General features: G+C 37.6%; 1 protein-coding gene across 8 annotated transcripts in view; it reads left to right on the top strand.

The window, feature by feature from the left end:
• The window catches only part of LAMA2 (laminin subunit alpha 2), a 394,697-nt gene that overhangs the window by 309,747 nt on the left and 57,112 nt on the right, over positions 1 to 27,838 (top strand). For all 8 annotated transcript variants that reach the window (XM_030022177.1, XM_030022172.1, XM_030022175.1 and 5 more), the window contains exons 36-41: positions 2,101 to 2,263; positions 5,993 to 6,203; positions 7,789 to 7,905; positions 9,050 to 9,213; positions 12,788 to 12,926; positions 19,222 to 19,324. In XM_030022177.1, the coding sequence (XP_029878037.1) occupies positions 2,101 to 2,263; positions 5,993 to 6,203; positions 7,789 to 7,905; positions 9,050 to 9,213; positions 12,788 to 12,926; positions 19,222 to 19,324 (897 nt within the window). The remainder of the gene's footprint in view (positions 1 to 2,100; positions 2,264 to 5,992; positions 6,204 to 7,788; positions 7,906 to 9,049; positions 9,214 to 12,787; positions 12,927 to 19,221; positions 19,325 to 27,838) is intronic.

Here is a 27,838-nt window from a genome sequence, read left to right as displayed (position 1 = left end):
ACAAGCATTGAAATGAGGTTGCTTCAGTGTCTTGCACTTCAGTAGCACTAAAACCTGCCTATGTCAGCTCTCCCAATACATTCTGGGATAGCATTTCCTTTTTTTCACAGCTGGGTGCCATTGGAGATTCATAATATAACTATGTTCTTCTCAGTCATACCTTGTATCTAACTGGCAAAGCCATAGTTTACAGCTGAAATTTCTGTTGTTATTTAGTTCACAACCTTATATTTTCTACTATTGAAATCTCATTCCCGTTTGATTACTTCAGTTTTGAAGGTCACCCAGTTCTTTCTGCATAGCATTCCAATCCTTCTCTACTAAGACTGTCTTACAACTTTTCCTCATGAGCATATATTATCAGTAGACTTTGGGGTTTTGGTTTGGGTTTGGTTTTTTCCCAGAATCATTAATGAAAATACTCAACTGGATTTGCTACATGATTGTAGATCTGACTGATGCCTTTCTAAACATCAGAGGATCAAGGAATTCTTCAAACCGTAAAAACTCCTTACAAGTGAAAAGTTTTAGTGATTTGTTTTAACAACCATACTCTGACCACTGATCCATTTCTGCTGAACTGATTGCTGACTTTCTGAACTCTGAGTACCTGTAACTAGTTTTCCCTCTTAACTATGGAAAGTCCCCAGCTTTGCACTTCCTTGTGTTCGTCTATGTCAGTGCATCCAAATCTTTTACCACCACTGGTCTCTGATAGTTTGCAGTATACTAAGACTAGAAAGTAAACGTTGTTATGAGAAGAAGGCGATGGAGGAGTAAGATAAAGCTAGGTATAAATCTTCCTGAACCTAATAAAAGCTGAGATAACATATCCATTTTCTCTTTTAAGGTAAATATTCAGGGAGGTTAAATTATTATTTATTTATTCATTCCAGATTTTTAAAAAAATTAATATATGCCTATTCCTGGCCTGAGGTAACTTGGTAATGATACACAACATAATGCACAGAAGTGATTCATGATCCATTTAAGCAAAGTGTAGTCTTCTTCCAGTCCTCACTACCCCACGCATAACCACTCTTGATTAAAGATCCAAATCTCAGTTCTTACCAGCAAATCAAAGACATCATTGGATTAGAATTTTCTTCATAATTTGCTTTAAACCTATACAATGTGTAGATTAAATAGTCATTTATTTGAATTTTGGAAGACAGATTTTAATTTAAAATATTTAGAAGTACCCATGTGACCAGGAACTGTGCTATTTGGAGAAATCAGTTACTTGAGAGCCTGTGCCTATGAAAAGGCAGCAGTACTTTTTAAAATTGAAGATGGAACTGATTGTCATAAATGACCTCGTTGCTTCTGAAAGTGTATATTCTAAATGTTGTGGTGTGCTATGGCAGAAAGATTTTAGTCAGTCCTTGAATATGATACCATGCGTACAGCTTTATCAGTTAGCAATAATTCAGCTATGATACCATGTGTACAGCTTTATCAGTTAACAATAATTCAGCTATTCCAGATACATAATATATTTACAGTGTACCATCATATATTCCAACCTTCATACCCTTTTCCATTTCTGGATATCTGCTTCTAAACACATGGGCAGGTTTAGACATTTGTGGGTGTGTTTCATTCCTCTTCTCTCTCCTTTTTCTGAAATTTCCCAATCATTTATTCTTCCTAGCACTGTTAAGTCTGAATGCTAAAAATGACATATTTTGAAGTTCTCCAAAAGTAATTTAAATCTAATTTTCATTGCTTGTACTGCCTGCTCCTTAATTCTATGAGCAATATACCAGATTATCTCCCACTGTTTCAAAGGTTCAGTGCAAATTCTTTCTTTCAGGGAGAGGAGGAGGGGAGCAGTATATTTCTTATACTGGATATAAAGACTTCTTCACTTTAATTATTGTGCTTAAAAGTGAGCTATAATGAAAAATTTGATGAAACATTTAACATTTTCTCATTTGTTACTGATCATTGGATTAACCATCCGTTATATTTCACAGCAGGAGTAACCAGTGCAAGTTGCATTCCACTTGCTGGTAGAGATGATGGGCAGATGCTTAAAGCCTCTCTGTTGTTTTTATTTACTAACTCCCTACATAAATATTTTTTGGCGCCCTGCAGCTGCAAACGAAGATGCTATAAAACTGAACAAGACACTCAGAACCCAAGATGAGACCTTGGAGAAGAGTATTCCAGAACTGCAGAGTGAGGCTGACAGAATGATTGCAGAGTTGAGAAGTAGAGAGCTGAATATGCAAGAAAGAGTAGCTCAAGATGAGTTAAAGTAAGTAGACATACCTCAGTCTTCAACCTCCCAGTGATAATATATGACTCTTGTAAATGTGATTGTCATCTTTTCCAACCAAGTTTTCAAGCTGGGGTTTACAGAAATGTGAAGGAAAGCAAAGTCTAATGCTTCATATCTGTTAATGTAGCATTTGCATTTTTGGAAATGCTTACATATGTGGAAAGCAATTCCTAGGAAATGACTTCTCTGCTCCACAGGTACCAGCAACATTTCTAATAAAATTCTAAGCAATTTTTCTCAGTTTCTTTTTAGCTTCTGCTTCAGACCTGATGAATGGCTTTTGTACCAAAAAGCTTGTCTAGAAGCTTGAGCTTTTTTCTGGAAAACTAATTGGTCTAATAAAAACATTATCTGTCTGCAAAGTTTGTCCAGTGGCATAGCCATTCAAAAGGATGTATTTTGCCATATATAGAATAGCATAGATCAGAATATTCCAGCTCTGTGGCACAGTTCAGAAGCCCAGGGTTTGGTTATTTAGTTATCTGTAAAAATAAAAGCTGTATATGTATATATAATTATATTGGCAGCTCTTTATAAAGCATTTTGCAAAATGCTGAAAACTTACCTGACCCAGAAAAATACTTGGCTTGAAGGTAAAATCTGGTAGTCTGTTACTTCTGTATCAGTCAGACTAGGCATATTTCTAGAGCTAGGCTTTGCTTAGCGCTTCATGAGAGCAAACAACTAGCAGGAAATCCAGCTGAGCAGCTACGTGGTCCATTGAAGTTGTTATGGCTCAGAACACTCTCTGGGATAGAGGTGTTCAGGCCTGAAAACATCAGTTGTCAGGTGCGTGCATAGTGTAAGGAGATGTAAATAGAATACAAGATTAACTAAGATTTCCAAGCAATATAGAATCAGATTTGCACTGCCTATCTTACACTTTATAAACCAAATCATCTTCTGAAAATCCTACCAGTACAGTATTTCTTCCCATAATTCTGATGATTCTGCTTTCTGTTCTCTTGAAAAAGGATATGTTGCAAACTTATTTTTAGCAATGTTTTATTGCTTTTTCTTCTGATTCTACTGATCCTCTTCTGTCCCTTCTCCACTCACACATAGAAAGAAACCAGGAAAAAGTAGGGATGAGAAAAATTTATCCAAACCTTTGAAAGTGCTGCCTGCAATTTTAGGACAGACTGGAGGGAGGCCTTTTGAACAAGGTGTTCTTGGTCCTCAGATGCTACAGCCAACATGAAACTGTCAGACTAACATGAAATCATGCTCTTATATGTGCAGCTTTTTCCCTCATTTATTTTCCTTCAAACTTTTCAAATCAAGTTTGTAATCTGATTGCCTTAGTGTACTGAAATAGCACATTAGTCAATAATTTATCTCTAAAAATACACCAGCTTCTGCCCTAAACTGCCCTGATTTTCATACTTGTGAAATAAATCTTTCAATATTTTATAAGATTCCTACACATTTTCTCAGATGCCACCAAGTTGCTATGAAGGGATGCTGTGAGCCAGAACTCTATCTTTCTATTTAGTGTGCTAAATAGATTTATTTTTGTATGACTTTTTCTTCCATAAATTTGTCTGATGGCTTTTGAGCTGCTGTGAACTTCTGTCATCCAGTTTCCTGTTAGAATGAATTGCATAACTCAGCCACACAGTGTTTGAAGAGATGCCTCCTGTGTTTTGACATTGCATCCTAATATTCATTTTTGCATTTGGAGAGACATTGGACAGTTGGTCACCTTATCCATGCTGCGCATGATGTTATAGTCCTCATTTCTTCTCCCAATAGGATAATTCTAACATATTTAGACTCTCATATATATATATACATACCGTTGAGGGGCTTTTTAATCATTTTGTCATCAGTTTCTAATCTTTCTTTTGTTCCCTTGTACTCATTTTGAGGATCCAGACCATACAGCATTCCAGCTGTTAGGCCAGACCTGTGATTGTTTCTTCTAACACTTCAAGCATTTTGTATAGTTTTGTTCTTTTATCCAGTGAAAGTAGGACAGCCTAAATGTACAAGATAGTATTTCCAGAAATGTGGTGCAGTCCAGTCACACAGAAATTCTGATACATAAAGCAAGGGATTACATGGAGCAGATTTTTTGCCTTGTACTTCATTAGAAAGAGCAGAGGGGAAAATGCGTAACAGGTCAATACAGAAGTATCATCTTTAGAGCACCAGTGAGGAGTTTTGAGGTAGACTACTGGACAGATAGGTAGTTTGGACTGTGCTATGATGCAAGGGCATAAAAAGGAAATCCATCTGTCTTGTACTGTTCCTCCAGTACTGCAGAGTCATAAGGGTGTGAAAATTTGCCAGAAGTGTAAGACAGTAGCTGCTTGTGAAAAGAACCATGGAGAAGGTATGGGAGAAATTCTGAATTCATTTGGATGCTTCATCTGTGACAGGATGTCAATACTGGGATTTAATTTTTGATTAAATATTTTGTCCTCAGAAGTTGCAAATTTACAACATGAATAATTTTGTTCATCAAAACCAAAGGCAGGGCAGATGGGGGAAAAAAAAATATCCATGTCAGAAAATCCCAAAGCTAAGGTAACAATTTGGCTTTCCTGGGCTCCAGTTCAGATCCTTCATCTAAATTATGCCCAGTGGCAGCATATCTTTTCCACCTCTCAGATATTTTTTGTGTGTGCGCATTTATTTATGTGTTTATTTTTAGAAGGTTTCTAGTGGAACTGACCAGAGGCAGGCCAAACTGCAGTGTTTTTCAGAAAATACAGTTCTTGTTTTCCACACAGCTTCTTCAGACACTTTGCCATAATGAGACAGGAAGAAAAACTTAATCTATTCTACATGCAAGTGTGATAGATTTCTTCTGTGGGTATTATCTATCCTACAGATTCCTGTTTACTTAGGATTTTTCTTTACCTCTAAAGCATCATTTTGGAAGTGCCTCTTTTTTTCTCTTTTTTTTTTTTTCCTGTTCTTGTTGTATCATTGCATTAACACAGTGGTGTTGCATTACATTAAACTGATTCAATGGCCTGGTATCATAAGGCAGACAAATGACAGGGCATAAAGACTCCAGTACTCCAGTCCTTTAAAACTGGGTGCAGCAGCTCTCTGATGATCAAGAAATATTGCAACCCCTGCCAAAAGCAGGCACTTGTGAACTTTCTATTTCTGTGTAACCGAAGTCCATTAAAAATATCCCAGAATTTATTTTAGATAAACAAAATTCTTTTGCTACTGGAAGTCATAAATCCAAGGATCCTGGCGGTTGTTTATTTCACAGGAAAGTATTTATGATTTTTGACTGTCTAAAGCAGTTTGTCTGCTCCAAGACAGCTTCAAATCAGGCATATCTACATATCCCCCTCAGTTCAAGGTAGGAAACTACTTTCTGTCACATTAATGTGGATGAAGGAAATCTTTCTGACAAGTTGAAATGTTTCAGAAAACCTCACTTTACTAGTCAGATCTCAATGGCAACTTACAAAAAAAAAAAAAGACAAAACGGTCTTCAGTGGAGAATATTTGAATATTTTCTACTTCATAAATAGAACCTTAGTGGCATTTAAAAACCTCTTTAAGAAAAGGCTTAAGAACAACTGTCATTTCACTTTATTAAGCATGTGTTCTCTTGAAAGTTACTTTGAGATTAAATTTAGAAGTCTATTTCATTTGCATGTTATTAAGAATATTCAAATTATTTGGTGTAGGGAATATGAACTCAGTGCCTTCATGGGTGATGATATATTGCAGGAATGCAGAAGATCTTTTGGACAAGGTGAAGAAATTATTTGGTGAGCCCAGTGAGAAAAATGAGGATCTCAAAAATGAGGTCTGGGACAAGCTAGCAAACTACCACACCAAAGTTGATGATGCTCGAGACCTGCTAAGAGAAGCTACAAGTAAAATCAGGGAGGCTGATCGTTTATCTGCAGTCAACCAAAAAAATATGACCATGGTAGAGGTGAGTGCTGACAAATTGTATCCTTGATTACTTGGAGTCTGATCAAAGTTTGAAACTTTGCATGATTAAATCTTGAAACAAAAATAAAAGCAAACCAAAAAATATTATTAAAATATAAGTATATCTGATGTAATTAAAAGGAAACATGTTCCTCAGAATGAGGAAATGCATTGGCTTTTAAAAGTAGAATTACTCTGCAGCTTTATCAAAATAGTATCATCTGCTTTTAAACACTGAGTGGAGAGTGCATTGGATTTATCAATCTGGGGGAGATTAAATTCATCCCAGTATAAATAGTCACGTAAAATTCAAATCCTGCGCTCAAGATTTAAATAGGAGTTCACTTAAAATCTGTGCTGTCATATATTTGCTCCTAGAAAACTTACTTTCATCTCCCTCTCCAGCCCCTGGGAAGAAGACTGAAGGGGGTATGTGGATATTACAGAGTAATACATCAAACTCTATCCTCTGTAGTTAGTAGCTGTTATGAATGATCTCCCTCATAGCAGAGGGGTCTGCTTGTGATTTAATTTAAATTGCAGAGACTTAAAGAGCATATTATAGTGTACATTAACAAGCATTTAACCAAGACATAAAGAGCAGAGTCAACCTAATGAAGATAAATGTTTCAACTCTGTTTGTATCTAGATGAGCTTTCACCTCATGTACAATGATGAGGTTAGAGTTCCGAGACCTCAGTTCTCAGCAGAGATTTGTGGGCTTGATTGAATTAGGGAAATACAGTGCTGTACAGAAGTTAGGTGTTCTCTGTTCTGTGCATTTTCTTCCCAAAGGTGGGTGGATAAAGGTTGGAGAAATTACCTGGTATCTCAGTTTTTAAAATATTCTCTGCATCACAGTATCAGAGTGCCTGAAGGCATCCTTTCCAGCAGTCCTGCTCACCTGGCTGTTTTGAGGAGTTTTTTGCTTTATTTTGACCCTGTTTTGACCAATAAGCCATCACAGCACTCTTAACACTAGAATGTCAGGGTCTCCCGTCAAACTAATTTGTGATCTGTGACTAATGGATCTTGCACAGGAAATTGCCAGTTCCTTATTCAGAAGACCATCCTTACTACACAATATGCAGTATTTTTACTAGTTGGAAAATCAAGAATCCTAAGGTTGCTCCAAACCGTCATCTTTTATTTTACATTCAGTAGTTAGTGAAATACCAGTGGCCGTAAATAGGAAAGCAGCAGAATATTTTGATAAATTTTGCCTTCATAGCCAGAGAAGGTAATTGCCAAAATGAGGAACTTGCACAGCTGGGTAAAGATTATGATTTCTAACTTCTTTCTGATTCATTTTGCAATAGTCAGTTACCTCTGTTGTAGAGCAACAAAAAATGTACTGTGTGGGAGGAGGATACAAACCTGGGGACAGGAGGAGAAGGAGAAGATATCTTACATTCTATGTGCTTTATTGTTGTCACTGTCTTTGCTCTGAAAGCTCAGAGAATTCCAGAAGTGGCATTGTGGCATGGTGGCAAAAAGCAGTCTTGTATTGGGATGCTGGTATTTGAACTGGCATCCCCATTCTAGTAAACAACTCATATTTTTCTTTGTGTGAACACATCCTATAGAAAAAGAAGCAAGCTGTAGAAGATGGCAGACAAGATGTTGAGAAGAGCCTGCAGGAAGGGAATGATCTCCTTAATGAAGCCAACAAACTTGCAAATGAAATCAGCTTAGCTGTAGAGGTGAGTGTTTTATCATCCTTATCTGAGAATTAGTACAGCGAAACATCATTATGGAAGCAAAGTAGATAATTAAAGTAACACCTGATTTTTCTTTTTATTTATCAATGTTGGAATATTTGAATTGGAAGAAATCATTTTTCCATTGCTGTATGGCGGAAAAGCTTATCTGGTATATTAAAATGATTAACTTTGAGATTTAAATGATTCATTGGATTACATAAAGAGCTAGCTCATAATTTTTCATGGACTCTGCCTTATAAATATGGTATTCTGATTGCAGTACTGACTTTAGCTTTAGAATTGTAGATGCAGCAGACCCATTCACAATCTCACGGTGACTCTGTGATCTAGATGTAAATTTATCTGCACAAAAACTGTGTGTGCATATCAGAAGGAAACTTCAAAAATAATTTGTTGCCTGTGGCAACAATTTTAGGTCTAGATAGATTAAGGAGAGGAGAGGATTGCACTCTCATTTTACATGATGTTTTTGAAAATTCTGCCTTAAAAGTTTTATCAACAGAGTTTGAGATCAGTGCCTTAGCTACAAAAAAAAAAAAAAAATATCTGGAAATATCGTTTGTTCTGGAAATATTTCTATCTTGCATTGAAAATTGTTATAATGAATGGAAAAATGCCTTTTGGAGAAATGGGAAAGGAAACACTTTGAGACAGCTTGTTGGAACAGGAATGGCAGATCTTCAAAAAGTATAGTTCTTACTAAGATACTTTAATAAACAAAAAGTACATTGGAGTCATTCAAAGGGTCATGAAACATGAAGCTTCTGTCATTGGTTAGTTGTTATTGTGGAGCATAACAGTTTAGTATAACTATGTATGCATTTAGGAAAGAAATCCAAATTAGAGTTTATTAGCTTTTAAACTGTGCAGTTCCTTAATTGTAAAATAAAAACTTCTACTAAGCTCAAGAGAGGCAAGCAGCTCTTGGAATATTGTTTTGTCTCCCCTCTGCTCTCCAGTCGAGCTATTCCTTTATTCTTTCCATATTAGTTCCCTGAAGTCTTAATGCATGGGTAAGTTATGAAATAATATCTCACAAGGAAAATATATCTATATGTATATATAAAGGGCTACAGAGTGCTTGTATTCAGCCGCTTAAAGGCCTTTCATTTGTCATTTTCAGTATGTAGAAGGTGTTGCAGATAAGATACAGCCAATGTCAGATCAGCTGAAGGATAAAATAGACGACTTATCACAAGAAATTCATGACAGGATGCTTCCAGTAAAGGTGTTGCAAGCTGAGAACCACGCAGCCCAGCTGAATGAATCATCTGCAATACTGGATGGGTAAGGCAGCCATTCACTGGTAATGACAAAATCATGAAGCAAGTTTGTAAAATTGCTTGACAGAAGTTGAAGGGCATTCTTCTTAGACTTTGACACCTGTCACTGGGAGTATACAAATAACCAGTGTTCTATATGAGCATACAACTATCCAGTTGGTTAATTTGTGTGTGTATCTCTTGTAAACCCTTTCATACATCTTGTGGTGCTTATAGGCTGCATTAACTGTGAACAGTGCCCTCAGATGCACTTATAACACACTTTAACTTACCATATGCTTACTGCTATGTTGATGTCTCACAGAGCCCACTATGTATTTTCATAAACATTTTTTAAAAACAAACACTATTTTTATTTTTAAGATGACCATTTTGCTAGGAGACCCTTATCATGGTGCTAATTTGTTTACTGTCAGAAATCCCTCCACAGACAGTAATCCCTCTAGTGGTTTTAAAACACTCTCCCAAAATGAATAGGTGTCATGGGCCAAAATACTTAAACCTAATTACAGAAACTTCAGTTTCTGTTTACCACTATCACATGTCTAAATATAAGTGAGAATTGCAATGCCCTTGGTTTATATGACCACAGCCCTTTCAGAAGAATGGTACTTTATAACTCACCATGAATACAGTTTCCTGGAAAGAATAGAAGGTAAAGGTTGTGGTTTTTTGTTTTGTTTGGGGTTTTGGGGGGGGGGGGGGGGAAGAGAGAGGGTGTCTTTTGTTTTTTGCATTTTTTGCATTTAAGAAAGCAAGCTATAAATAGTAATTGTAATTTGCAACAGTAATACTCAGAAATAGATCATGGATATTCTGCCTCTTGGACATGTCCCCAGCATAGCTTCAGAGTTTTATTTTCTCAGAAGCACTGCATGAATAAAAAAGAGTTGAGGGGGTTTTTTTAACATCAACAATATGCTCCTTTTTTGCTGCTTACATCTTTTAGATCTACCTGAAGACTTTAATATCCCAAAGACTTGTGAGCAGACGCTTAACACATTTTTCTTGCCAGCATCTGTAATTTTGAGGGAAAGGCACAAAATTATCTCTGATAAAGTGTCTGATACTTGTAAAATTACTGGCTTCATATGCAGTGTAGTTACACTACTCTAGATATTCAGTCTTATGTTTTGAGGAGTACATAAAATAATGATAGCTGTGGTTTCCTGAGTAAGAAGGATTTGAAGGGTACTCTTTCTAGAAAAACGTGGCTTTTGTAAATGGTATGTGCACTGTCTGATTAGGACACATCAGTTTTGTGGTGCACCTCCGGGCCTAAAGTGGGTGACTAGTGTCATATCCAACCACAGTACTGGAACATGGAAAGTTGGCATGGGGGAACTAAGAAGTAGAGAAAATGTAGATAGAAAAGAATATTTTGCCTCCTTAATGAAATGTTGGCAAGAAGTATTTTGAGATAGAGGTTTTTAACTATGCTAAATAAACTTTTTTGTGGGTGCATGCATGTGGTTCTGTCTTATCGCAGATTGACAGCTTGGCCATAAGGAGCTTAGGGTAGTGTTTAAAGTCGCATTCACTGTGGTATAACTGTACCATGTATACTTCTATCTGATCCAGACATCAACCTCAGTTTCTCAAGATATACAATAAAAAATACAGAATCAAGGATGTTAAAAATTACATCTAAAAGCAAATTGTTCAAAATTAAAATTTCTAATGTGGTCAGATAGATACATAATTTCAAAGGACAAAGAAATACCAAGGTTCTATGTAAACCTGCATCAGGATAAAGCTGTTTACTTCATGTACTGACGTTAAACAGTCATACTTTACAGGAATATGCAGTCTCTATCTGTCTTAGGAACTCAAAAATATATCTATCTTTGCAACTGGCACTTGAGTGTCTGTCAGTTAATACTAAGTTTGCTGAAAAATACCATTTCATCTTACAGGAGAAATTGAGGGAGAGCCGTTTCTGTCCATTCACCCCTTAAGGCTTCAAATAGTATATTGATTGATGGTGAGGATGTTCTCTTGAGAGTTAGAACATGGAACAGTTCATGAATTTAACATAGAAAAAAAAATGTTCTTTCTCCTGTATACAAGGACATATTAGTATAGGCTTCTCCCTTACGGCTAATCGCCTGCTCATGAGTAAACGTCACTGGTAATTGGCAAATTCAGTTCAGTTCCCTCCTAACCAGAAGGGACTTGAACCATATTTCTAAGCAGTACTTGAGCTACTAGCTAGATAGCTGTTCTGGGCTGCGCATTTCTCTAACAGAGCATCACAAAAACTTACTATAGCCTAGTGAGCTCCATCTGCAGTTGTGGAAGGAGATACACTTTTCCAGGAGTGATGCAGAGGCAGCTCAGTCATGCTGTTTCTGCAGTAGCCTAAAGGGAATCTCTCTCCCTCTATTAATTACATGTGGAGTCCAGGGAGTATACATTCCGTCCCCTTTGTCATTCCTGTTGCATTTTGTAGAATTCATTAAATACTCATTGAAGTGAGGATTGGAGCCCAGCTGTCCCAGTTCCCCAGAGAATAGTTTAATTACTAGGTTAGAGAATTAATTTCTCTTTCTTCCACACACACACTGTCTCAATGACTAAGTATTTTATACAAGCTGGAACAAGTCCAGCAGGAGTAATCCCTGCCTCCCTTATATGGCCATATACCTTGATGGCTAGAGCATTTCCCAGAGAGGCAAAAATCCAAGTTCAAATCCATTCTTGTCCAGTTCAAGTGGGTATTTTAGCCCATTTAGCCTTTATTCAGGAAAAGCATCATAGGCATCAGGCATAATGTATACTGAGATAGACATTTTCAAGTTAATTCTGTAGGTGCAGTACTTCTTCGTAGAAAATATTTTAATATATCATACAGAGAGACTGCAAGAAAAGTGATTTTTCCAGCCTGCTGGCTAGAAATTCCCCTGGAAGGGGGTTAGCTGAGCTCCAGTCCCTGCACCAGGAAATATTATTTGTTTATAATTACCTTTTAATCTAATTATAGTTATTAGAAAGGAGTATTTCATGTAAATGGAATATCCCTTTCAATATGAAGCATTATTGCTTACGTTTTTCATTTTGGTCAGCAATATTAACATTTAGGATTTGTTTTAGACAGTGAGATCTCCTCCAAACCTGGCATTTCTGTGTTTGGCAGCCAGACCAAGAAATTAGTTGTTCAGAGAGTCTACTTTAAGACATGCCTGTGATTATCCCCCATGTTCATACAGTGCAAAATTCATTGAGTTGCCTGGCTCAACGCTCAACCTATAAATGCACATTATGAATATAAGTTATCTGGATTGTAATGTTAAGCACTGCACTATCTTTTCTCAGTGTCTGATCAATTTTTATCTCACAGAAGTTCCTCTTTTAGTGAACATTGTTTTTTATGTCTTTCTGCACAGATAAAATGTGAATTCCATTAAACACATGATCCCAGAACTCCTGAAATCTCAAGTATAGCACTGCTCTCAAAAGAAATGCCTTAGAAATAGCCTTAGAAATACAGGCCGTTGGGTTTGAAAAAGTAGGATACTACGTTCTGTTGAGCTCTGATAGCAGGTTTAATGGTGTGTTTACTTTTCCCATCCCAACAGAATCCTTGCTGAAGCCAAAAACCTCTCTTTCAATGCCACACTTGCTTTCAATGCTTATACCAACATCAAGGATTACACAGATGAAGCTGAAAAAGTTGCCAAGGAAGCCAAGGCTCTTGCAAATGAAGCTATGCAAGCGGTAAGAAAAATAAGTAAATTGGGAAGAAGGCTTAGATTTTCTGTGGAACTGTGCTACACCTTATCTCAGATCCATGTTTTGCCATTTTGACTTTAGAGACCACTGCCACCATAGCTTCTTGTGTTGAGATCAGAAAGCTGTGCCCCTGTCAGAGCTACATGTAGCTTCAGACTACATCCCCATTTGTTCCTAACTCCTGTTCCTTATTTTTCTGTCCCTTTTTGTTTACTATTCTTTCTCCCTCTGTATTCTGCCTTACAGTCTCTGTCTATGGCTCAAGCCAATAACTTTGAGTCAGCAGTGCAGGTCATTTGATACTCAGTAAAGCTAGTTTATATTTAACAAATGTTTTGCACTCATCTAAAGAACTCCATACATTAATTAACTCTTCACCTTCTAGTTCCATGAAGATGCTCAGAGGCACTTCTCTGCACATAGGATGAACTGCGTGCACCTGGCAGAATTCTAGAAATGAAGAATTGTAGGAGGGGAGCAGAAAGTTTTATTCATAGAAACCATACAGCTTCTTTTGTGACCTCTGCTGGTTTTCACAGAGAAATCTTATTCTCACTGTGAGGTACTGCATGCCAATTTTCAGAGGAAACGGAGAGAACTTTTAAAAATAGGATTGTAAGGTAAAGCCAGCTCTCCAGCCTGAGTCATAATGAGGAACTCGGCTCCTTAATGCATATACTGTGAGCAGAAAATGTTCTGAGTGTAACCAGAATTGGTTTTTATGTCAAATATCAAAGGAGTTAATGGCTAATTTTTCTAAGTCAGTCAGAGAGCAACTGACGTGCACTTCACAGCCAAAGAGAAACAGGAGGAAATGACAGTATAACATGAAATTGCCAGGCCCTATATTTGATACAGAAACATATAGATGAACAGAAGCAGCTTGTAGTTACAGCACTTGTACATGAATGAAGGTAGCTTGCAGAGAGCTACTTCAGTCAAATGGATTATGAGAATAGCAGAAGCAATCACATGCTGTAAAGGTCTGTATTTAGGAGAGAGATAAAGTGATCTAGCCACTGCACAAAAATTTTAATATTTTTTGGCTGTTTACATTGTCAACTTCTATTTCAAATAATACTTATTACTATATTTCTCTCTTGATGAAAAAATTTCACCTCGTGCATTAGTATGTGCTAGTTCTCTGTAAATAGTTATTTGTTTCACCTAACTATAGCTATTTGTTTCACCTATTTGTTTCACTCCTAATTACGCTGCAGAAGTAAATAAGGAGCTGTGGATTTTTTTTTTCTTCTCATTAGGATTTAATACAGGTAGCTTACTTTTGCTCCTTTGATGACTTGCAATGAGTGAGGCAGGCAGCTGTTTCAAGGATTGAATAGGAAAAAAAGACACCTAGAGCAGTCAAAAAACAAAGCAAGCAATTACAGTATGGCTACAAAAGAGTCTATATCAGACAGTGAACCGGGTGATTACAACATGGAGAGAAAATGGATAGATAATTTGAAAGGGATGGAGCTGAAGGTGGACAATATAATGTCAATAGAGGCAAGTGAGTAGCAGGGAAAGAGACTAAGATATTATTAAGGTGAGGTTTTAAGCATCTCCATTGCATGTATTCATTAGAGGGAGCTTGGCTTTTGTTATGAGCTGTATATGTGTAACAGGGATCTGGTTGATAAAGAAGAAAATGGAGGGAGCTGCTGCCTTTTGAATGTTATTGACTTGATATAGAGGTAATCAGTGGTTTACCATCAAATTTCTGCAGAGCAAGGTAGACTTTAACCATTATTTGGTAAATGATCATGTGAGGATTTCAGCCCAGATTTAAAAAATATGTTAATTGTGAAGTTCAGTCATCATTTCGCTATTCTATTTTTTGTTTTTATGCAAAGACTGTTGAATGTTTGCTCGTCCTAAGTGAAGGGCTTAACTGCTAACCAGGTAAATCAGGCTCCCTCTTTCTGCTGGCCCCAAGGACATTTTACTTTTAGCTGAGCTTTAGCATGGGAGCGGGAGTGCACCCTCACTCAGGGCTGTCTGGAGCACCATGGTTCAAGCACTCACCTAGAAGGCAGCATTTGTGGATTTGAGAAGCCCCTAGAAACCTTTCCTTTCTGAGAAGGTGCTCTGTGGGACCCTGTGTAGAAAACAGAGATCATATCTTTCCCCTCCTTTTGAAAGATGGAGCCATGTTCTCTTCTATATGAGAGAAGTTGTGGGTGCCTGTCTTGTGTAAAAGACTCTGATCTCCAGGTGCTAGCAGATAATGAAGAAAAGCACGGAAGCTCACACGCATCCCTGAGCCTAGCCTGTCCCATTGACCAGTTATAATGTTGGGGCAGGAGGAGGAAGGTTTCCCAAGAGCAGCAAGCTGGTGCATGAGCTATAGATGGTAGGGACAGGACTGAGTTTTAGATTCCACCCTGTACATCACCAGAGTGAATAATTTACAAGAACCTTAGTGGTATCTCAGGGGGTTTTGTGTTTTGGTTTGTAATGGGAAAATTATTTTGTTTTCAAATTAAGGTAATGTTGCTAAAAGCAAGAACGAAAAGATGCTTAAAATCCATCGTGATTACAGGAAGCCTGATAAATGACTGGGAAAAAATGTATTAAAAATATGACAGAAAAATTTCTCCTGAGCTTTTTATGATGGATTTGCTCTCCCCTTTAAAAGCAAAATAATCACCAATGAGAAGTCTCTAGCATTCAAGCAGCTCCAACATCCCATTACTTAGCCAAGGCAGTAACTGACTGAAGAGAGGAGTCATGTTAACAGATCCAGCTTGTGTCTCACAGATCAGAATCACAGTTTTACAATACATCTTGAAAAAGTGTGCTTATTCTTAGGCTTTTTAGAGAGGGCGTATAGGCTAGTAACTGGAACCACAGGGGACATGTTAGGTGTTTTGGGTCCTAATTCCTTCCTTGCTTTTGACTTTCTTTGTAGTGGTATCCCGACAGTTGGGTGTCTAGGTTTCCTTATGTGGCAATGGCATAAAGCTGCCTATCCATCCTCCTCATGAGGATGTCCTGAGGTGCAAGTAATTCGTAATATTTTGGTGCTTCAGAATGCTCAGCTATCTTCAGGACTGGTAAAAATGAGAGTAACCCTAATTCTTGCATAGGTGAAAACTTTGCAGGATATAAGTGTATGTGAAAAGAAAATAATTTAATTTAAGAATAAGGCAGAACTATTTTTAACTGATGTGAATTAGCACTTAGGTCTATAAAATACCTTGTACATGTGTAAGTTCAAGTATGTGATCCTCAAAACTGTCCCAGTGCATTTACATCAATGCTTGGAGCTGTACCTCTGCATGTGACCAAAACCACCAACATGTCAGCAGATTGGGCAATATGGTACCTACTTCATGTTTACATCCATTCAAGAAACCTCAGAAAAAATTCCTTTCTGCAAAGTCCACAGCAATTCTCAGTCTGATGTGTGTTCAGACCATGCCCAGCATGCACTGTTGGGGGAGTCTTCACAGTGCTGTAACTATGGCTGATCTCATTCAAACTTGGAGCATGTAGCACATTTCCCTGTTAATGTGATAAATCAGTGATGCACACAATCATCCCTGGGAGATCTGGAGGGGTCTCCTCTATCCTAGAAGAGTGCCATAACCCACTAGGCTATGGGCTGAACTGAAATCTTTCTGCCACTCCTGTAGGAGCTAGGCTGTTTAACAAAAACAGAGTTCAAGATTCATTGAAATACCAGAAAAAGGAAGACAGAGGGGATATTCTTCCTAAATTCTTTCCTTACCCAAAATTGTCTGCTAATTATCAATTCATAGACTTTTTCTTTAATTTGATAGATGTTTTTCTTTTGCTGTTAAACTTTGTTAAATTTTTTGCTAACCCATGGCTAGGAAAAAACCAGACCATTAAGGGTGATGTATGGTTTCAGTGGCAGCATTTTGCATTATATTATTATAACAGCACTTATGCCTCTAAACCACAATTGAGATTGCATTGTTTGGATACATAATGAAATCCCACTTCTGCCACAAGATACTACAAGCAGTCAAGCTGCACAGAGTTTGCATGGGGAGGGTAGGGAGTGTGAAGGAAGGCACAGGGAGAGGAAGGTACTACCCCCAGGTTATGGACACTCTAGAAGAGGCAGAATTAGAACAAATTAGATTCCTGAGACCCTGTGATTTTTCCAATTTATCTTGAATCACAATCTTTTTTTACTTTTTTACAGCAGGTATCCCAATTCAGAAAATAATATCCAAGACCCTTGGCTGTCAATTATATTAAATGATAAAGGGGTTCATCATGACCCAGGCTTGCCACAAGCACACAGACTCACCTCACACAAAGCCAGAGAATGTTTGTTTTTTTCATTATTGACTTCATCATAACTCGATATCTCATGAGCCACAAGAAAAGCTAGCAAAAAAAAGTATGTTTTCCATCAGATGTCTTGATTAATCCTTCCTTTCAGAACTATTTTAAAATAAATATAAAATAAAACTTTTAATCAGTACAAGTGTATTTGTCTCTGAATGGGCTTTTCTAGTATTAACTTTATGCTGAAATCTGTTTCTGATTGTCAGCACATGCCCAATTACTGTCCCTGATTTGATGAACTTCTTGGTTTTGCATTGTAAATCTGGTCTTCCTACTTCATTTTATTGAATATAAACTGCTTTAACAGCCAGTCAACCATGCCTATTCATTTAATAATAATAACAATCTTTATTTTTGAAGTCCATGGTCGCAGAGTGATCATACCCTGGGCTCTGTTGCTAATGGGAAAAGAAATATAAAAGTATTATCCGATTTGACAGGTGCATCTGCCACAAAATCTGGCCAAACATTCTTCCTTCAGGAGAGGTTTTTTGCTTAGTTGGATAGACTTTTTTTTTTCTCCTGGGTTTATATGTATTTTTCAATTACCAATGCTTCTTGTATTACGTGATAAAGAAAACCTGTAAGAAACTAATTTTGTTCATCTTTCAAATGTATAGTTTCTGTTGATGTTGAAAGAAATTTGTGTACAAATATTAATATTTCACGTGAGCTTGGAAATATGGCAGTCGTATGGGCCTTACTTCTTAAAAATCACTTAGCCTATGATGAAAGCTAAGCATACGTTTACATCCTGTATGAATACAAGGAATCTTTAATAGCTATATCCCTGTGACATGGGTACATATACCATGAAATATCCCGTAACAAAAAACTTGTTTCTGAATTTTGAAAGTATCCAAAGCATTCCCCAAGGCTTTTAAAAGAAAAAGAAATGGGCAAGTCCAATATGTGGGTTTTACAGCATCATTGAAAAACAACAAAGATTCAGTAGTATGCGAAATATCACCTCTGGGCTTGCTCATTATATAAATAATGAATAGCAATAATAACTGTGTCATTTAATTGACACACAGTTAATTTCTGAGTATATGTATCTGCCCTGGAAAATGAAAAGTAGCTGCTTCTTAATTACATACTAGTTACAAGGCTATGACCCATGACTAATATAGAATGTTATCTGGCTGTCAGGAGTATTCTCAAAGATATGTATTCAGTATGATGTGTGACCTGAGTTCAGTCTTACAAACTGAACAGTAAGTGGTTCAGAACCTAGAGCATATCCTACCAACTGAAAATACTAATCTAATTTAGAAAATCATTCTATCTATTGATCAATCTCTGCACTGAAGATAGAGATGGATGTTTTTTCAAAAGAAAGTAGCATGATATGGTGAAAGATGGTTATTTAGTAATAAAAGTCTTTCAGATTAACTGCAGTTTGCCCTTCTTTTTAAAGTCTATTTCTTTTATATCATATTTTCTTTACTGACCTAGCAATTACAATTCTTGAATTCAACCACAAAGGAATCTCTGTTGTTGGTATTGGAATTTGGATCATCAGATCCAGTCTGGCTTCTAAAGGTACTGTAGCCTCTGTTAGGGAGAAATACTGTATTGCATGGTATTGTGTCTGTAGCTGGAGGGAGAAATCCATGTTTGATTTGGAATATCTTTTTGTTTGTTTGTTTTGGACAAAGTTTTGCTCCTAGAGTCAAACCTCTTTCTTTAACACTACAAGCATTTTCTCTTTTTATTGAAGTCATCACTGGTATTCCAAAGGAGATCTGGCTTCCCATAAAAACAAAAGGAAATTAATTAGAGATTTTTTTTTTTTTCTCTTGTAGACCAATATAACAGCAATGGGATATAATTCAGGGTACACTGACGTTCACTTAAAATTTAGATGACTGTTCACTTAGATCATCTTCATATACCTTTTATGACTTCAGACTTTCTTGTATGTATGACACTGCTTGTTTGTCTACAGACATCTGGTCCTCAAGGATCATTGAAGGATGACGCCAAGAGCTCTCTTCAGAAAAGCTTCAGGGTTCTTAATGAAGCCAAGATGTTAGAAAATGATGTTAAAGGTATGTGCAGTATATGGCATTCAGGTCCATTAAATACAAGAAAAACATTGTGAGACTGCTTCCAGTATGAAGAAGCCATATCAGTAGGAAAAAAGTATAATTAATTATCTGATTTGAAATTGAACAATGTACCAATGAAAAAGATTCTCCTATTTGGGGTCCAGGCATGATGCAGGGATGCTTGTCCCCTCCGTCCGTTTCTCAGACAGGAAGGCTGAGGAGGATGGAGCCTTGGTCTTCTCCTGCTAACTACAGTAAGGGCAAGCGTAAGTGGGGAGGAGGGAGTGATGGAAATACTGGTTCTGATTTATTAAATGCTGTAGCAGAAAATTAGTACAAACACCAGCCCAGCATTAAATTTTTATTCTTGTCAATACAGAAACAAGGTTTGCAGTGCCAGTCAGAGATACCACATCTCTTCAGGATGCTTATGGGACTGTACCAGAAAAGGGAAGCATGGGAAAGTAGAATGAAGATGTTTGCCAAACAGAGAGTAATGGGAGGGAATTGCTAAGCATTTTCTTAAAAAAATGAAACTAACAATATGTCTCTAGAGAAAAATTATTTTCACACACATACACAAAAATGTTTCTTTGTTCCTAAAGCATAAATACATGTCTAAATGCAGCTCAAATAATAAAGTTTGTAGATTACAAACCAAATACTTTGGTTTCCCAGTGCAAAATAAAACATCTTTAATTTCTATTCAATATTTTCCACTGGGAAAAAAAAAAAAAGATTTTGAACTATGCTGCTTGGTGAGATGTAAAAGCTGGTAATTCAAGTCAGACTGTGCTTATAATGACCTTAACATTTTCTCATCAATAAATGAGAGTATTATTGGTGAATGCTGTAGTGTGAGAACGTAGGACAGTAGTCAGTATGGACACATATGAGGTGTTTCATGTACATGTGAATAATCAGCTGCAGAAATGCAGGATGAGGAGCAATTGTCTGGGTAGCACTTCTCTAGAATGAGACTAAAGAGAAGCATGGATCATGTGCTGTGTAGAGGTAGAAAAGGCAGATGTCACAAAGTAATGCATGAATAGGAGCATGGGTTTCCAAACCACCTGAAACAACCCTTCCACTCTGTTCAAGGTTCCTAGTGCTTTAGCTAAGTTACTGGCCACAGTCCTGGCACTGAACTTCATGAGGGCTGAGGTGGTTTGCAGAGTCCTGAAGACATCATGAAGACTAAATGGAGATCTAGTGGTGGAGAGATAAGAAGAAAGATGGAAATAATTTAAAATTTTAGACTGAAAAAGAGACAATTGAGTAGGGACTTCATATTCTTTAGTTATGTCAAGGTTTCTCCAAAGACATATCTCAAATACACTGATACAGATCACATATTAGGAAAATCTTCCTTGTAATTAAAATACAGAAGTACTGGAACTGATTGCTGAGGAGATTAGGGAGATGTGACCTTTGAAAATCTTCAAAAACACCTTAGACAAACATCAGTGAGGAATGACTGTTGGTCAGAAGGAGAAAAATGATCTTTGGACGAACATCTGTTCTGAGTCTATGATTCAATGATCTTCTGATCATTGCAACCAAAAGCAGTTTATTTCTTGCGTCTTTATCCAGACAGATTGTTTTATAGGTCCTCTAAGAAAATACTTACTGCAGCACTAATGAAGCATCTGTTTAACAGTACTCAACACTTCTTTCTCCACAACAGTCTTAGAAAGGAATTGAAAAAATAATTCATTTAGACTAAACCTGAGGGGAAATAAGCATGATACAATTATCCACTTTCAAGTAGGCCAACATTGAGTTTCACACATCTGCCTTTGTGAAAAATGTTAAACGTTACTGATTTAATTGCTTTGGTTTTACATATAACAAAGCAAGCAACTTAGGAGCATACAGTGTGTGTGCCCCTGGTATAGTAAAGTCTGAGAGGAGGATCAATTAACTGAGTTCTCTGTACAATTATTTTGAAAGTCTGTTATCTGAATACTGACTAATATTTTGATTAGTCTAGACAGAATAAGTTCAAGTTGATAACTTTGTGGTTTATTTCAAATTAGTGCACTGTAATCCTCTCTCTTTTGTAATTTGAAATTTTGTTGTGTGTATTTTGAGAAGCTTGTGTCCAGTCACTGTAGTTTCTGAAAAATTCTTTCATGCTAGATACATTATAGTTTAATCTGATTCAATTGACTGAAGCTATAATAGGGTTAACCTGCAATTAACCACAAGGCTGGGAAAAGCATAATACTTGAAAACCTATGTGAGAAAACAGATATAGGACTTGGAAGAAATAAAGATGAGGAAAGGAAAACAGCTATGATATGATATGTTTTGCTCATCATAGGATCTGAAAATCACGCTGGGTTTTTGTTTGTTTCATGCATCAGAACTAGAAAACTCACACACAGTAAATACTTGAGGTTGAGATTTAAACTGCTTGTCACAGAGGTGATGCCTGAAGCTGCCCTGTCATGCTAGAGCAGTTAAAATACTTTTTGTTAGAAACAAGACAGATTTTTATAATAGACACCAGTCTTTCAGGTTTTAACATACAAAATTTTCATTGGCCTCCTGGGAGATGCATTGTGAAAAGCATACAGCATGAAGGATGAGATTCATAAAACTTAGAATCATCTTTTGGATATTACTACACTTTCATTTAGTTTTGGCAGCTCTAGGCTTTCCAGCTGCAGAACTAGTTAACAAGTAAACATAATGTTTAATAAGGTCATAAAGCATAATGTTTCATAAAGTCATTAATTACATTTCACTGTCATACACTGTTTGAAAGTTAAAAACATAATTATTTTCTTCTAGCAGCTCTGAGAAAAAAAATGTGTCTTCAGTTACTAGTACCTCTTGGATGTATATTTAGGGCGTTCTTTATTGTGACTCTTTACTGCCAGATTCAGTACAGATTTAGGGCTGGAGGAGTGTGTTTCAGTAAATAAGTTACAGAAAATCACAAAACTATAAGGGGAAGCCACTTTGCAATGTAAGTAACATGGCTGAAGCAGAACAAATAGGAATGCTGTTAGTGCCCCTTTCTGGAATGCAAACTGCTGCAGTTTGCCATGGCTAGTGTACAGGAAACACTAAAATGGCAGCACTGCCTCCACCCTGCCACAGCGTTCCTCTAAGCAAACTAGACGCCACAGAGTGGAGTCCATAGCTTTGTGTTCTCCCCAGGCAGTTATAATGGAGTAATCATGTGCTTCGCATAGCACAGTGCCCTGTTTTCAAGGACAAAATAAAATATTGTCTGTACTTGGATATATGTGAATTCCATGTGCTTACAAGACTGTCCAATTTAACCCTGAGAAAAGATGTATTACAACTTCAGTAAGACATTACTTCAGAGATTTTTGAAAAAAGTATGTTATTCTCCCATTTTACACCAGTGAGAATTTAAGTTGATAAGTTTCATAATTCAGAAGCAAAGGTCTAAACAGTCTAAAGATTCATAAAGCAATCCTACTGCAAGCAGGGAATAGTGCTTAAAATGCATGTGTTAGATCTTTGTCTATGTTCTTGCCCCATACTGAAGGGTTATGAGATGGAGCTTTCTTAATGCTCTCTGGTATGTCTTAGATTCAAAGTGTTTCATACAGACAAACATTCTGAACTTTTCACAGTATGCCTTTTTGCATCTAATAAAACATAGCCAGTCTACCTGGACTTGTCCAAAGCATTTGACACTGTCCCACACAACATCCTTGTCTCTAAATGGGAGAGACATGGTTTTTATGGATGGACCACTCGGTGGATAGGGAATTGGCTGGATGGTTGCACTCAAAGAGTTGCAGTCAACAGCTCGATGTCCGAGTGGAGAGCAGTGACGAGTGGTGTTCCTCAGGGATCGGTGTTGGGACCGGCGCTGTTTAACATCTTTGTCAGCGACATGGACAGTGGGATTGAGTGCACCCTCAGCAAGTTTGCCGATGATGCCAAGCTGTGTGGTGCGGTTGACACACTGGAGGGAAGGGATGCCATCCAGAGGGACCTTGACAGACTTGAGAGGTGGGCCCGTGTGAACCTCGTGAAGTTCAACAAGGCCAAGTGAAAGGTCCTGCACATGGGTTGGGACAATCCCAAGGACAAATACAGGCTGAGTGATGAGTGGATTGAGAGCAGCCCTGCGGAGAAGGACTTGGAGGTGTTGGTTGACAAGAAGCTCAACATGACCTGGCAATGTGCATTTGCAGCCCAGAAAGACAACCGTATCCTGGGCTGCATCAAGAGAATTGTGACCAGCAGGTCGAGGGAGGTGATTCTCCCCCTCTACTCTCGTGAGACCCCCACCTGGAGTATTGCATTCAGCTCTGGGGCCCCCAACATAAGAAGGACACGGACCTGTTGGAGCAAGTCCACAGGAGGGCCACAAAGATGATCAGGGAGCAGGAGCACCTCTCCTATGGAGACAGGCTGAGAGAGTTGGGATTGTTCAGCCTGGAGAAGGGAAGGCTCTGGGGAGACCTTATAGCAGCCTTCCAGTACCTAAAGGGGGCCTACAGGAAAGCTGGAGAGGGACTTTTTACAAGGGCATGTAGTGATAGGGCAAGGGGTAATGGCTTTAAACTGAAAGAGGGTGGATTTAGATTAGATGGAAGGAAGAAGTTCTTCACTGTGAGGGTGGTGAGGCACTGGAAGCGGTTGCCCAGAGAGGCTGTGGATGCCCCATCCCTGGCAGTGTTCAAGGCCAGGTTGGATGAGGCTTTGAACAACCTGGTCTAGTGGAAGGTGTCCCTGCCCATGGCAGGGGGGTTGGAACTAGGTGATCTTTAAGGTCTCTTCCAACCCAAACCATTCTATGATTCTATGCTCCACAGCTTGACCCACAGAGATCTGTTAACATTATGCCCACAATGCAGATGTATAAGAAAAAGATGCAATGACAGTTTTCTTACATTTCTTCTTTTCCCCATCCCACTTTTGCTCCGAAGTGGTAATGTTGTTAGTATTATGAACATAATCCCTTCTGGACGTCTTGATGTTTCCATGACAGAAAGTGAGAGTGTCAAACTAACAGAAAGATATTTTCTTATGATTCTTATGAAGCCACCCAGTTCAAAGTCTCGACTGGAAGTGCAGGATGGATGATAGGCACTCTATAAAGAGCTGGTAGACAGAAGTAATAATTAGTTTAAAATTTCTCTGTCTGCACTACAGGTAGTACATTAGTTAAAGTAATGAAGACCCATAAGCCACTCAACTAATATATGCTCCAAAAATCCAGGCTGGGCTGTGATGGAGGTGGGAGTGTTTTCTTGCTACATTATGACATTCCCCTGATTTGTGGCCAATTACCCAAGTTATAAAATGGCTGTTAATCACGGAAATGTTTTATACTACCACCAAAAACTGCTGAAACAGCCCTTACAAAGCAAAGCTTCTGACAGAAGCTATTAAAATGGAGATTTAGTCATTTCTCTCTCTGTGGGGCTAGGAGTTAGAAGGAATAACCCTGGTGGGAGAAGCAAAATCTGTATGTAGTGCTCTGGCTAAGAAGGAGTTTTGAAATTTTGGCTATAAATGAGTGAATGCTGCTGCCTGCCAGCTTCATTTTCTCTGTGCCTTGAGGGATTTTCAGTTTGCCAGGAGCAATTTTTCTTCCCTATAATTTTGAATTTACTGTTTTAAAAATATACTTGCCCCAGTGCAGATTTGAGACTATATACAGACTTTGTCAAAACTGATCAATGGAAAGTGAAAATAAGATGTATATACTCCTCTTCAGCTGGAGACTGCTGTCAGGTGGCTACTGAAATTCAGCTCGTCATTTGCTTAAGAATTGACAATGTGAGGAGGACTTGACTTGTCTGACAACACGTGAATATTTTTAGCTAAAATATTTTCCAGCTGATAGGCACAGCTAAATCCTTTGTTTGTGTGTTCTTCTCTGCTTTGTATTTTTGCTGACCTGGCATATTGCACTTACCTAGTTATTGCATTAGTTTGATGACCAACATAATATTCATACAAAAACTGCAGTCAGTGCTGAAAGTAGTCTTTTTAAAAAGTTAACCATCATTAGCTGCATTTCTCTAGTTACATCTCTTTCCCCTGTTGGTTCCTAACGCCAGTTTCTAAGTCTTGCTTGTTTTAGGGGAAAAAGATTTAGCTTGTGACCCATCTTCCTCTTTATAGGATGAGACTGTGGGGAGCAAGAATGCTATTTGGAAGAAGCAAAACAAAGATAACAGAAAGGGATGTGTGTAACTGCCAGTTCATTCGTGCAGTATCCATTCCCTAAAAGCAGCTTCATATGTTGCTCCTTGACAGACTTCCACTTTTATTCTGATTTTGGGGTACCTGCATTGGGTAGCATAGCCTTACGATATTTTCTTGGACAGATTCACATGGAAAACTGCATTTGGTCATACTATCACAAGACATCTGTTTCCAGATTCCTAGCATTGCAATGGTGGCACATCATCAGTAATTAACCACTGCCACCTCTGTGTGTGATCTGCAGAGACTTGTAAAAACTTGTCTCCTGTAAAAATAGATCACTGCTTATAAATGGTAACTGACTAAGTTCTTAAGTTCATCTTAAGATGAAATATTTGAGTGCAGGGATTTATTTTTTTTTCCCATTTGACTCACTTCAATTTATTCACTCAGAGGAAAAAGGGATGATGCTTTATTCTGTAATGCTGTGTTTAACTATGGAAATATAAATAGAAATTGAAAATCTTTGTTCATGTTAACCAAGCCAGAAAACCTAAAGGCCCCTACCTGCAAAGGCCTTCAGGATCCTGCTTACTCTTTAGGGTTTAGTTTCAGTGATGCATGAACAATGCGGTGTTGATTTGAACAATAAACAGCGCATTGATTGGCATCCTGTGCCATCTCCGTGCAGAGCTAATCAAGTAGAAACAGGATTGACATAAATTTCTCAGGATACTCCTCAACCTACATTTTCATGTACATTGACAGTGCCTGGCATCTTTCAGTGCAGACCCACTAACCCCTTCCAAGTCAGATAAGCTATGTAGTTTGGAAAAACTTAGATTGTAGCTGCCTGTATTTTGTCTAGCCTCTGTGATTAACTAGAGGATCTCAGGCCTTCAAATCATAGCTCCAGCATTTTTCATAAATGCTAATAATTAAAGGATGGGGAAAAGCTGACATGAAGTCAGTTTAGTTCATGATTCATACACAAGATTAGCTCACTGCTTAGTGAAGAGGCCATCTGGATTACAGTATGGGAAGTTACTTCAAAATATAACTTAATATCACTGTGCAAAATGAAGAATTTCCTTGAAAAGCTGACACAGGCCTTAGTATCTCCTCACATCTCTTTGTGTAAGAGCCTCCCTCAGGGCACTTATTTATGGCTTTAGTATTGTAAATTTTTTAAAAATACAGGTTAAATGTATTTGAGGAATTAAAAGAAAAAATATTAAACAGGTGGAGTCTCAGTATTCAATTTCAGGAGTTGTAGGGAAACTTCCCTTATTAAAATCCATAAAAAATAATTTGCTGCTATGGTTACAAAGCTGAAAACAGAAGTCTGGAAGCATAATTCTTCAGAAATATAACTGGGGGATAATTAGCATAATGTTGGATCTGGCAGAGTAAAGAGGAGAAAAAAGAGATAATTTAAGAGTATGCAACAGTTAGTACACCACCACCAGAAATGAATCAAATATCTCAGAAATATTAACACATTTTATAAAAACTAACATCCCAAAAGGCACCAGAGACACCAAGGAAATATCAGGCAGACCATCATTTCAGAATTAAATGGAGGAAATTAAAACAGTTTTGTCAGTATTATTACTTAACAAGAAATGAACTCAGATAAAGTCTCAGAGCATTTAAGACCAGAATCTCATGAGTTCATTGTGGTTTAACAATATCATGTTACTAGTAGCCTCATTCAGCAGTGGAGACAAACCCTCTCATTTAAAAATAAAGGTGTTTTTGAGAAGAGTGATCTTATAAATTATATGATTCTTCCCGACTTTATTCTAGTGTTAACTGTGCCTCTTACAGGACATTTTGCAGGAATGAAGGCTTACCTCCAGGCACTCCTGCAGTTCCGTGTGTTGCTCTAATTTAAATAAAGCAAACAGATTTCTTCCTGAATGACATTTCAAAGGGTCTAACAACAAAAGTATGATTCTCATTTAAATTCCATCCGCTATTTCAGCCTTGCTATAGTCTTGGAAAAATTAATGACTTTTTGTAGATAGTATACATTTTGTTGGATTTTTTGCTTTACAAATTGCTTCTTGCACATCTAGTTTTAAGAAACCTTACTTTTTTAGGATTTGTGGAACTTGAACCACAATCCCTCATTTTAATCTATTACTCTGTTTATTCTCTCACAAAGGGCTTACAGCCCTGATGCTGTTGGGGATGTTGGAGTACCAATGACATATCTAATTATTGTCCCTTAGTAAAAAGAGATGCTTTTTGTTTTTGACAAGTATGTGACTGTAATTCACCAAGAAACCCCATCTCCAGTATGGTTTCCTATCCCAGTATCTACTTGGATAAGTATCCAAAAACTAAGTGTTTATT

The sequence above is a fragment of the Aquila chrysaetos genome, chromosome 8, assembly GCF_900496995.4.
Source record: "Aquila chrysaetos chrysaetos chromosome 8, bAquChr1.4, whole genome shotgun sequence".
Classification (NCBI taxonomy): Eukaryota; Metazoa; Chordata; class Aves; order Accipitriformes; family Accipitridae; genus Aquila; species Aquila chrysaetos.
This window is presented reverse-complemented; position numbering and strand designations above follow the sequence as displayed.